At 41.5% G+C, this 11,800-nt stretch overlaps 1 protein-coding gene across 3 annotated transcripts; it reads right to left on the reverse strand.

Annotated features, from left to right (window-relative positions):
- Nucleotides 1-307: 307 nt before the first annotated feature.
- Nucleotides 308-9,944, reverse strand: ajuba (ajuba LIM protein). Of its 3 annotated transcripts, XM_051697760.1 has the most exons (10): nucleotides 9,087-9,944; nucleotides 8,851-8,993; nucleotides 6,189-7,707; nucleotides 4,989-5,090; nucleotides 2,957-3,024; nucleotides 1,664-1,726; nucleotides 1,443-1,573; nucleotides 1,174-1,225; nucleotides 999-1,067; nucleotides 308-869 (listed from the first exon to the last, which is right to left on the reverse strand). In XM_051697760.1, exons 3-10 carry the CDS (start codon nucleotides 7,684-7,686, stop codon nucleotides 738-740), a joined length of 2,115 nt encoding a protein of 704 aa, XP_051553720.1. In that variant the 5' UTR covers nucleotides 7,687-7,707; nucleotides 8,851-8,993; nucleotides 9,087-9,944; the 3' UTR covers nucleotides 308-737. The 3 variants fall into 3 exon arrangements, with proteins under 3 accessions (XP_051553720.1, XP_051553711.1, XP_051553706.1); XM_051697751.1 differs by having other exon boundaries at nucleotides 6,189-8,993; nucleotides 9,527-9,943; XM_051697746.1 differs by having other exon boundaries at nucleotides 6,189-8,993; nucleotides 9,087-9,943.
- Between the last annotated feature and the right edge of the window lie 1,856 nt (nucleotides 9,945-11,800).

Consider the following 11,800-nt stretch of genomic DNA (forward strand, 5'->3'; position numbering starts at 1 on the left):
AAAGCAAGCAAGCAGTTATCACTGTCAGAATTGGCGTGTGGAGACCTTTTGTCTATTTCCTAAAATAGATTTTTACCCCTGATTCTCTTTACTGTAATGAGGATATCAAAGTCTGTATTAGACAACTGTCAAGAAACTGATTTTGTCTCTTAAATATTAGTTTTTTATTATGGCTGTAATGAGTATTTGAGTTATCTTGGCATTATTATAACGATGTTTGAACTGTGAAAACAGAATACAGAGAGAACAATTTATTAATTAAAACAGATACAGGAAAGCTTTAGTCTTTTGCAATCACTTTCTTTAAAAAAAAAAAAGGTAAACATGTTTAAGTGCAAAATCTTTGCTAGTGATATTAAATACAGAAAAAAAAAGCAAAAAAGTCCCTTGTTTTTTCCCTACAGCAAACAGTAGATATGGGAATAAAACAGTATTCTGTGATATTTCAACTCCCCCATATTGTAGTAAACAGACGACAATCTGAAGCTCAGAACTGTTGTAGAGAGATTTTGTTCAGCAGGATTCAGTTGGTGCATTTCCCAGCCACTAGGGGGCAATATTGCTTTCACAAGTGCTGTGATTTGTGTTTGAAATGTTCTATGACCTCAAAACTCTAAGGTAAAACATGGAGTTGGCATAGAAGAGAGTGAGTCGTTACACAACATTTTACAGTGATCGCTAGTGTGCATATGGCAGTACAAAGAAGTTTGTGTTGGTCTGGCACATTAGTTCTCATTTCAGTGTGTATCGTGAGGGGGAATGTTATGTGTGGCGCACACCCTGCTCATGTGACAAGAGTGGCAGAAGAGGTGGGAGTCCAGGGGAAAGCACTGAGATCCAGGCTCATCTGAGAGTTGCTTCCCACACTCCTAAAGAAAGAGAGTAAGGGAGGATTACAAGCCTTTATGATGACAATGTAGATATGGTCTTATTTGAAATAAAACCAAATGGACTCCAACATTATGATGATCAGCTTATCCAAACTACTAAATACCCACCTCACAGTGATAACACTCAAAGTGATAGTCTTTGTTCATAGACACCACCCTGAGAATCTCCTCACTGCCCTGAAACAGACACACCAGACAAACACAATCAATATACCTCTGGAATGTCATTCAGAACTCACTATAGCATTAATTGAAAGCTGTTTACAACGAGGGAATTATTTACCTCAGCAGGTAAGATGGGTTGTAAACAGGCAGCACATTTGGGAGCAAATGTCCTAAGGACAAAAAACGTGAAAGTGTAAGGGGGGGGAGGGGTATCGGTCTTGTTTCTTTTTCTCCCTCTTCTTGGACAAATAAAATATAAGAAATAATGTGCATTATTTGTAACATGTTATCTTCAACACTTTTTGGCGATGTCCTAACAACTAAGCTCACAACTAATAAAATCTCATTGTGGCCATGCCATTCATTGCCTTGTTCAACCTAACAGACCTATTGTAGTCAGAGACGCAGTAGACATTGTTCAGGTAGTCCACTGTGAATGGCACTCCGTCCAAAGCCTTAGAGCAGACAGTGCAGCGGAAACATCCTGGGTGATACGAGTTCCCCAGAGCCTGTAGAATCTGAGTTACATGTATAAACAGAGAGGTGTGAACACCATGATCTATACTGTTTTCCAACATCGTAAATGAGCTCACACTGAGACTACAGACCTGCTCCAAGATTAGGTGACCACAAACACTGCACTTCTCAGCTGCCTCCTGGAAGCCTGAGAACTGGAAATAGTGACAAGAAAAGATTAGCAAAAAGCAAAAAAATTATGTAACATTCATTGTACACCGATCAGCCACAACATTAAAACCACCTGCCTAATATTGTGTTGGCCCCCCTTGTGCCACCAAAACAGTGCCAACCCCCATCTCAGAATACCATTCTCAGATTATATTCTTTCACCACAATTGTACAGAGCGGTTATCTGAGTTACTGTAGACTTTGTCAGTTCAAACCAGTCTGGCCATTCTCTGTTGACCTCTCTCATCAACAAGACATTTCCGTCCACAGAACTGCCGCTCACTGGATGTTTTTTGTTTTTGGCACCATTCTGAGTAAATTCTAGAGACTGTTGTGTGTGAAAATCCCAGGAGATTAGCAGTTACAGAAATAATCTGGCACCAACAATCATGCCACTATCCAAATCACTGAGATCAGATTTTTTTTCCCCCATTCTGATGGTTGATGTGAACATTAACTGAAGCTCCTGACCCGTATCTGCATGATTTTATGCACTGCACTGCTGCCACACGATTGGCTGATTAGATAATCGCATAGATGATTGTTGGTGCCAGATGGGCTGGTTTGAGTATTTCTGTAACTGCTGATCTCCTTGGACTTTGACACAACAGTTCCTAGAATTTACTCAGAATGGTGCCAAAAACAAAAAACATCCAGTGAGGGACAGTTCTGTGGACAGAAATGCCTTGTTGATGAGAGAGGTCAACAGAGAATGGCCGGACTGGTTTGAACTGTCTACGGTAACTCAGATAACTGCTCTGTACAATTGTGGTGAGAAGAATAGCATCTCAGAATGCCATTCTGAGATGGGGGTTGGTGCTGTTTTGGCAGCACGAGGGGGACCTACACAATATTAGGCAGGTGGTTTTAATGTTGTAGCTGAGCGGTGTATTTTAAAATAATACATAAAACATTTTATATTAAAAATGGCTACTGATGTTTTGGCTTTTATGGGAACTGTAATAAATACTGAGAAACAGGTCATATGATACCATCACCACAATGACATTTAAGGTGGATACACACATACAGTACATTTGCACCAGCTTCAATAGGTCTGAAACTACCCCCGCATCCAATCGGTCAGCTGCATAATTGCTTCTGACTCTGTTGTCCACTAAATAACTTAAACACTTACTTAAGACAAATACTAGAAATGCCACATAAATCTCACAATTCAAAATGAATCATTTTTAACCAGAGGTCTTCCTTACCATGTAGTCTTCCTTACAGTACACAGAGCCACTGACATTGTAAAAGTCCTTGTTTCTGAGAGTTCGCCCTAAAAACAGGAAGAGACAGACATGTTCAGATCGTGATAGAGGAATCTACATGTTTTGGTTATATTTTACCCCAAAATAATTTATTTTTATATCTAAGTCTCGTTACTGTTATCCATCCCCAAAAAATTCTCATTACCATAACGCGCCAGGGCATTTTACTTTTGGAATTCCCATTATGGCGATTCTCCATATTGTAATACAGTGTTTTTTTATTTAAATAATCATACATTAAAGGCAGTAAAACAAATGCTAGAAAGACAAAATAACCCAGGTGTTCCTGACAGATTTCCTGAGATTCACCCAGATACTGACACAAATAAAGAAAGCAAGTAGCTTGTAGGCCTTGTGACATGGAAGATTCACAGGAAACCTGTCAAGAAGATGTCCTGGTCGTATTTTACTCCCAAATAAAAAAATTTTTTTTAAAATAAATAAAACTATATATATATACACATTTCATTATAAAACTAAAATTGTATTAAAAAATAAAGTTTTTGTAATTGACGACTTGGACCAAATAATAAAGAAAAGCAGCCAATAAGTGCCCAACATAGATGGGAACTCCTTCAATACTGTTTAAAAAGCATTACAGGGTGATACTTCAAGAAGTTGGTTGAGAAAATGTCAAGAGCACATGTCTGCAAAATCTAGGCAAAGGATGACTACTTTGAAGATGCTCAAATATAACACAGTTTTGATTTATTTTGGATTTTGTTTAGTCACAACATAATTCCCATAGTTCCATTTATGTTATTCCATAGTTTTGATGACTTTACTATTATTCTAAAATGTGAAAAAAAAAAAATTATAATAAAGAATGAGTGTTTCAAAACTTTTGACGGGTAGTGTGTGTGTGTGTGTGTATATATATCTCTTCTAGAAAATGAAGCATTTTTAGGGCAATTTATATTTTTTACATTAAATTGTTTTAACATTCACATTGTTTACATTACTTTCATTAAAGCAATGCAAAAAAAATATGGTCCTTATGATATTGTCATTACCGTAACATGATTTTAAAAAAATATTATTGAAATTGTGAAGTATTTTATACATCACAGTAGTACTCTCATGGTACTGCCTTTTCACTTTTTATTTGAAAATGTTTTAATAATTGTGCAATAGCATCATTTTTACCATAATACAGTAAAAACATGTCTGTGTTACAGTAATGAGCAATAAACAACAGGAATAATAAAAGTAAAATGTCTGGACATGTTACAGTAATGTGAATTATGTCCTTAATGGTGCACTCAGCGATACCTGAGAAACACTGCTGATATTCGAACTCAACTGCCATAACAAACACACCCCTACCTTCAGTGCTCCTTTGGAAGCTCCGCCCCCCAAATTCATGCACGCAAATTCATTCCTTTTACCTCTCGGAAGTCTCTCCACCGCTGAAAAGCCTCGCCGATGTTGATGCAGCTCCTAGCCCTCGACTTATAATCCTTTTTTTTGTTTGTTTATATTCGTCTGACCTTTTTCTGTCAGTCTGTTTCTCAGCCATTTGTCCTCCTTGGAGTTTAGAAAGTTCGCATCAGCCAGATTTGCCGTCGCTTTTCAAATGAATTTCCCTCTCGCTCTGCCCTCACCCCCCATCCTGTGTACACGCAAGAACCACCCCCTGTTTCTGACTGGCTTGTTGTGTGGATCGGTATGATCCACTTTGTTTTTGTCCCATTTACAGAGCCAGGGCTGTGTACAAATACTAGATTTTGCAGAATTTGACAAAAAGTGTATTGGATTAGAATTACTGAGTGCACCTTTAAGTGTCCTGAAAATTATTGTAACAAGGCAAAAAAAACAACAAAAAAAACAATTATGGATCTAAATGTAGGCTCCATTTTATTTTATTCATTTTCTTTTATGCAAAATTTTCATTTGGGGTTAAATATGACCAGGACATTTTCTTGATAGCTTTCATCTAGCCATCATAGATTATTGGTGACTGATAACTTACCACAGGAAACGCATGTGAAGCAACGGGTGTGATAGAGGCTGTCCAGAGCCTGGCAGGCATTATCTGCGCCATATACACCTTTACCACATTTCACGCATGTACCTGAAAGCAAACATGCAACCACAAACACAGTCTGAGTACAATAAACAGAGGCATCAAAAACAAGATGCTACTACATCCTTTAAAGGCATTTCTCCCATACAAACGCACACAACGGGTATCTACAACACTAAGGTCATTATTCAATCATACCAATTACACAAAAATACAGCGGCAGATCTGTCTGGACTCAAATACATGTCAGTGCAGCATTGTACGATCTTTCCTGAAAATAACAACCAGTGAGTTTATTTCTTGTAGTAACGGTGCACGTACACACACACACTAATGAATCTTATCTGAGCTCAGCAACCAGTTCATTACATGAAAAAAAGGCTAACTGGCTGCTAAGATGAAGGAATTAGATTTAGTAATGTGTCAGAATGAGGTAATGTCCTCAACTTTACACAGGTGCTTTTCAGATAACAGGGAGGTTTCCTTGTTGCAACAAAAAGCACTACACACACAGAAGGCACAAACACAAGCCCAACCCTCTCAATTCAGTGTGTGAGAGAGCGTCCCCTCAGGACTCAAATACCTGAACTAAACAAGCACACGCCAGCACACGCTAACACATGAACATACCCTCGCTCAAAGTGGCCATGATCCAAGAGCACTCACTCACACACACACACACACACTGAACCCTCCTCTTAACCAAGCCTCCGTCCTATTGTATTACTCGCCACTCTCTGGTATGACCACTGTAACACAGAGCCTGTAATTTGGGGTCATGCATAATCACTACGCTTGCTATAGGAAGATATTTTTGCCTGTGCAGTCTGTTCAGAACTCTATGTAGTCTTGGGTGGAGGGATTATATATTTGCTCAGTGACATGCGAGTTAGTTATTATGGTTAGTTAGAGAAATGAGCTGAAAAGAATGCCTAGTGTGTATTTTCTGCTCAAGTCTTTGAACTTATCATCTGACTGGATGCGTCTTGATGATGGCAGGATCTCCCAACTGCTTTTAGTCTAAGAGAGGAAGCCTCTGCAAGTTTTAGCAGGTCTGAAGCAGTCCCCATTTCACCACATCACACACACACACACACATCATCAGTCATAACCAGACAAGAAATAGTAAGGAGTTAGTGATCTCACCAAAGTACTCCTGTCTGTCCATCGATATTGATGAATCCCTCCCAGCCATCTGTTCCTCCAGGGATTTCCCTGGCACTCCAGCAGGGGCTGGTGTAGGTGCAGAGTTGGCTAGGTTGGTGGTGGTGGATACGGACTGGTCTTTTAGAGTCAGACCTCCAAGTAATGCGTCTCCTTCCAGGACAGCATCTCTCAACAGCAGGCGGGTGAGCTCTTGCTGGTAACGGGTTCCTGGCAAGTCAGAGTGCCGTCCCGTCTCACCCACCCCATCTCCTCTTGATCCTCTTTGGTTAATACCCCCCCATTCCGGATCTGCACGGTGGTAGGTCACCGTATGTGCGCTCAACGCAGGTGGATACGAGTGACGACTGTCATGCACACAGCCCCCAACCCCTGACACCCCTTCAAGATAGTCCCTCCAAACTTCCATTGGGGGCGCTCCTGTTATCCCAGATGCTAATACAGGGTACACCTGACATGAGGTGGGGCCACCCAGTTGGTTAGAGGAGAGCTGCAGCTGCTGGGCAGGCCCAGGTGTATGGCGGGTGTCGTAGCCCAAGCTGATGCCGCTGGTCCGGTTACTACTGCACCGACTTCCCATGGGGCTCCCACCACCTCCACCTCCTCCACTAGCAGTACTGCTAGCAAAACTCGAGCGAGGACTTGCCAACACCGATTCCTGCAAACTAAAAGAGGAGCAAGGGCTTAATGCTGGCGCAGGGGGGAAGAAAAAAAATCCTACTCCACTGTCATGGGTCCTCTGTGGGGGGTGAGAGAGGGAAGCAGGTCGGCCACTGTCCCAGGGTTCACCACCAGAGCTCAGACGCTTGTAGAACAGAGCTTCCTGCAGGGACAAGCGCTTATGACGCTCTAGTTCATGTAGGAAGCTGGGCTCTGTGGCAGCTGAACGTGCTGCTGAGTTGTGTGTCGGGTACGGAGGTGGTACAGAAGACAGCGGAGGAGGCTGGGCGAGAAGCTGCTGACGGCGGACAAGCTGCTGGAGCTCCAGCGAGTAACGCCGCTGGTTCAAGGCTATGCGAGAATTTGGGCTGTACGCCCCCTGTGGGTCACCTTCGCCTCTCCTCACCTGGTCACAGGTTCCGTGCCCCTCCACAGTTTCAGGCAGGTAGCATGACGCTCTCTGCTGGGGTGACCGGCGTCGCAGAGGGGCAAGAGTAGAGGGGTGATGTTCAATTACAGGCCCACATTCTTCAGGTACAGTGGTTGAGGTGGTATTTGAGGGCGTGATTCGCTGCGAAGCGCCCACCTTGCCAGGTCTTCCACCTGACTGTCCACAAACCTCTCCAGAGGTGGAGCAGGAGTGTGGAAACGGAGATGTGTTCACGGCTGGGTTGATCTGTGTCACAGTTCCATCACTGGCATTGTTGCTATTACTGTTGTTATTTGCATTAGCCAACTCGTTTTTCTTTTTGCTGAATTTGACACTTCCAGAGTCAGTCAGTTTTAACTTCTGCTTCAGTTTGCTGCCTAGTCGATCCATTGTGTTTTTATATAAGCTCAACTACAATATAAAATGAAATACAAATTGAATTGTGCTTAAATGCCACCTGAAAATGACGTTTTACGTTTAAATAGTGTATGCCATAAATACAGTGAAATACAGTGTGGACACGGACATCATTCAAGTGTTTCAACAGCAGATGAAATAACAGACCCAAAGATGGACTGTGTAACGTTTACATCCAAACAAGACATGACATAAAATAAGAAAACAACAACAACAACAGACTGTTAAAAACTAATACTTTGTGCTGAGCTACAAAAATAAATATTTAACTTTGAAGATAAATAAAAACACTTATGACATTTTCTGCAGGCTACATGTCGCACTGGTCAGACTTGAACAAAAGCAGTTTGTCTGTTAAGTATTTTCTGGACATGCGTGTGAACAGGAGCATGTTCATCCATTTGTTTGCGATCCCTTTCGCAGCTACTTGTGGCCTTGTCTTCGGCAGTAAACAAATGAATGTGTGGGAAAACACAGTTTACAGTCAGGTTTCAAAGAGTCTTTAATTCTCGTCAAACATACACGCCACAGTCCTGCAGAACTGATCCTTATAAACAATAAATCCACCAGTCGGTATCACTGATCCGCTGGGGCTGTAGTCTTGTAATCACCGGCTTTGTTTCGGTGGATTTAACCAAACGGAGCTGTTGATTAGTTAAAGAGAAGAATGCTGAAAAGTCCAGCGTGGTCCTCGTAAACACACAGGTTAAGCGGAGACTTTGTCTCAACTAGCGGCTTTCAAAACGGGCAAGTTGAAACGCTTTTCTGTGCGGATCATTTCGATTCGTTTCTTTGAACCCAAAAGCGTTTATTCCGCCCGAAGAGTGCACGGCAGATCAAAGTCTACCGTTTTCCCGCAGGATTTCCACTTTGCCCGGTCCAGTTTGAAATAAAATGATCATTATTCCCAAAATAAAATTGTGGAAGTCTCCAAAAGCGCGTAACCAAAAAAAAAAATACAAATACAAATACAAATAAAATAATAATAATAATTACAACTTCAAAAAGTGGAAAGAAGTTCGCATGTCGCTCACCCAAACATATTGACAATGACGAACACGCACTGCGCGCTCTGCGCCAGAAAAGTGCACCAAAATGTTCAACGTACAGTTTCTTTCTTTCCAAACTTTTTCCTACCTCCCCCTTTCTTCTTCCTCTGTGGCTTTTCTCCCGACCGGAACACCTTTCCCCCGGGCGCCGCGCATGAATAGCATATCCCTCTATTTCGTCACACAGCCCAACTTCTTCAAAAGACTGCGTCCTGTTGGTTCAGGAGCAACCTTAACACAACAAGAAAATGTTTGAAGTTTATCCATTGTCATTGCGACGAAACACTGAGCATTTCAACTGCCGAAAGCATCCGAGAAGCAAACCTTATCACATGGTTCCTTTTTGTTTACACCTTCCTCAGATGTTTGTATTAATGTGACGGATAGTCGAGTAAATATCGTTTATATGACTTTAAACAATGTTTAAATAAACAACAGAACCCCTACAGTGTTTTGTGTCCCACTTTTACAACCCTACGGTCTAACTGGTCGTGCCTTTCGTCTGTGGAATGTGCGGAAGGATATCTGTTCGTTCACTGGGACGGCGTGAGTCGGCCGCATGTGTGCTTTTCGCTAGCGCAACAATGTGGCTGTTCTTTCTTTTCTTCCCTCGCGGAAAATGCCTCTCACTGCTCCATAGTTACCGAGTGGCGTAAATTCCGGTGACAACTGACCTGCTGTCGTATGGTTACTGTATTCAACCCCACCGAGACCCTCAAAAGACCTAGCGCTGTTCTATTGTTTAAAACCTCGTTTTTCCCTACCCTGGAGCTCCCTCCTCCCTTTCTTGTGTTGTCTGCAGCGTCTCCTGCGGTTAGTGGGAGCGCGCACGGCCGCGCGCTGTGTGGCAAGTGCGGACTTGTCTGTGAGCGCACGCGGGAATGTTTGTGCTCTTACTCAGCAGCACTGCTCGCACTGATACACAGGAGGAATGAAGGGCTGATGAGGTGGTGATGGTGAAAGGCAATGTACCATTTAAGCTCTAGAGGCGCCGTCGTGTTGTGTTTTGTCATCTCGAGACATAAAAACATTAGCATATATAATGTCCATCAGCGTATCTGTAAAGCTTTGCGAGGCTTGTGTTTGGCAAAAAATAGAAAGTAAATGAACATTTAGCAACTCTTACAACTAAAGGCACGCGTAAATATATCAGTGGTTTATCTTTGTTTGGTCTGCTGTGATAAGAAGGATAGAATAAGTCGTGTGTAGTATATTCAGCAGGTGAATCAGACCAATTTAATGCAATCGTAGCATCATCTACTGGTAGAAATAACTCAAGCCAGAGATCTTTTATTCTTCTCTAAAAACTAAATCTGCGTTTTACCATGGTAGAGAGCGTAACGATCAACTAGCGTGTTACGACAGTAAGTCACCGTTTGCGGATAGTATACAAATGAATGGGGAGAGCCATAAATTGATACCTGCCTGTCGCAAATTGTCTGTTGCTTAATAAAACGTACATTTTACCGCAGTAAACTGCACACATAGTTCACGGAAAAAGGATCGTTTAGTGTAAAACATGTTACACTAGGTGGTTGATTCATTAAGTGATGAGCTGTTGCCTCAAAAAATATTATTTAGCACACTAAAGCATCTTGTCCATAGACGCCCGCCGCGGTATATATTCGTGGCTAACCTTGTAGCTGTACATGATAGAAGCGCTCTGACTTAAAGGAATATTCCGGGTTCAATACAAGTTAAGCTCAATCGACAGCATTTGTGGCAGTTTTGATTACCACAAAAAATGTATTTCGACTCGTCTGTCATTTTCTTAATAATAATAATAATAATAATCGAGGTTATAGTGAGGCACTTACAATGGAAGTGAATGTGGCCAATTTTTGGAGGGTTTAAAAGCAGAAATGTGAAGCTTATAATTTTATAAAAGCCCTTACATTAATTATTTGGTTAAAACTTGTGTGTTATTTGAGCTGTAAAGTTATTTAAATAGTCATTTTTACAGTCGTTTTAGTGTTTTGGGGTTTGTTGACATTACGTCGTCATGGCAACGAAGTTGTAAAATTGGCTATAACTTTACACAGAAAAGGTTAAATCATGTTAACAAGCATATTGTTAAATCTTGTGGCTATACGTTTATACTTCCATTGTAAGTGCCTCACTGTAACACAGATTTTTTTATTTTTAAGAAAAGGAGGGGCAAGTCAAAATAATTTTTGTGGTAATAAATATTATGCCGTGAAATCTGTCGATTGAGCTTAACTTGTATTGAACCCGCAACATTCCTTTAAACCAGCCAGTCCACCTTTTTCACAGGCAGCGAAATTTCCCATTATGCTTAGCATGTTCTTCCGATACAGATGCTACAGACTTCCGCTTCACAATTTATTCCCATTTACCAAGAACTGAAATATCACTAACAACAGTCAAAAACGAGTGAACAGTCTGTGTTTACTTAACGTTAATGACTTTCTCACTAATGTCTGCGTATGGACATTAGGTTTCGACGGCAATCCCTGAATAGATGAGAACACAACCACACACATTTACATGGTAAAGTTACTGGACTCTAGCGCTCTCTGCATGCACCCTGAATGTGTGTGTGTGTGTGAAAGAGAGAGAGTGAGGCAGACATACAGCATGCAGAATGAGAGAGAGAGAGACAATCACAAATTCTGACGTCTGGATAGCCTCACACCTAACTAAATTTCAAAGGCCTAAAGCAATCAAGGTGATAATGGATGGATGTGCCTCATCAGAAGGGTGCGACCTCAACATTCTGGCCATCACATATCCTGATGATGTAACCAGCGAGACTGCAAGGAAGAAATGTAAAACTAAATTAATCAGAGAATTCCCAGAAACTCTCAGAGCAGATTTCATGGAAATAAATGACGGAAGAGTAAAAGCAGACTTGCTCTTTTATACAGAGTACCCAAATGCCTGGCACTCGGCACTCTGCTCCAATTTTAAAGACCTAAAAATGGGTGGACATAGAGCCATGAGACAACTGTATCTGGACACTACGCTAAAGTTCAACATCAACCTGTATCACAATGGAACTGTAATGGTCCAGGGCT

This window comes from Myxocyprinus asiaticus, chromosome 1, assembly GCF_019703515.2.
Source record: "Myxocyprinus asiaticus isolate MX2 ecotype Aquarium Trade chromosome 1, UBuf_Myxa_2, whole genome shotgun sequence".
Classification (NCBI taxonomy): domain Eukaryota; kingdom Metazoa; phylum Chordata; class Actinopteri; order Cypriniformes; family Catostomidae; genus Myxocyprinus; species Myxocyprinus asiaticus.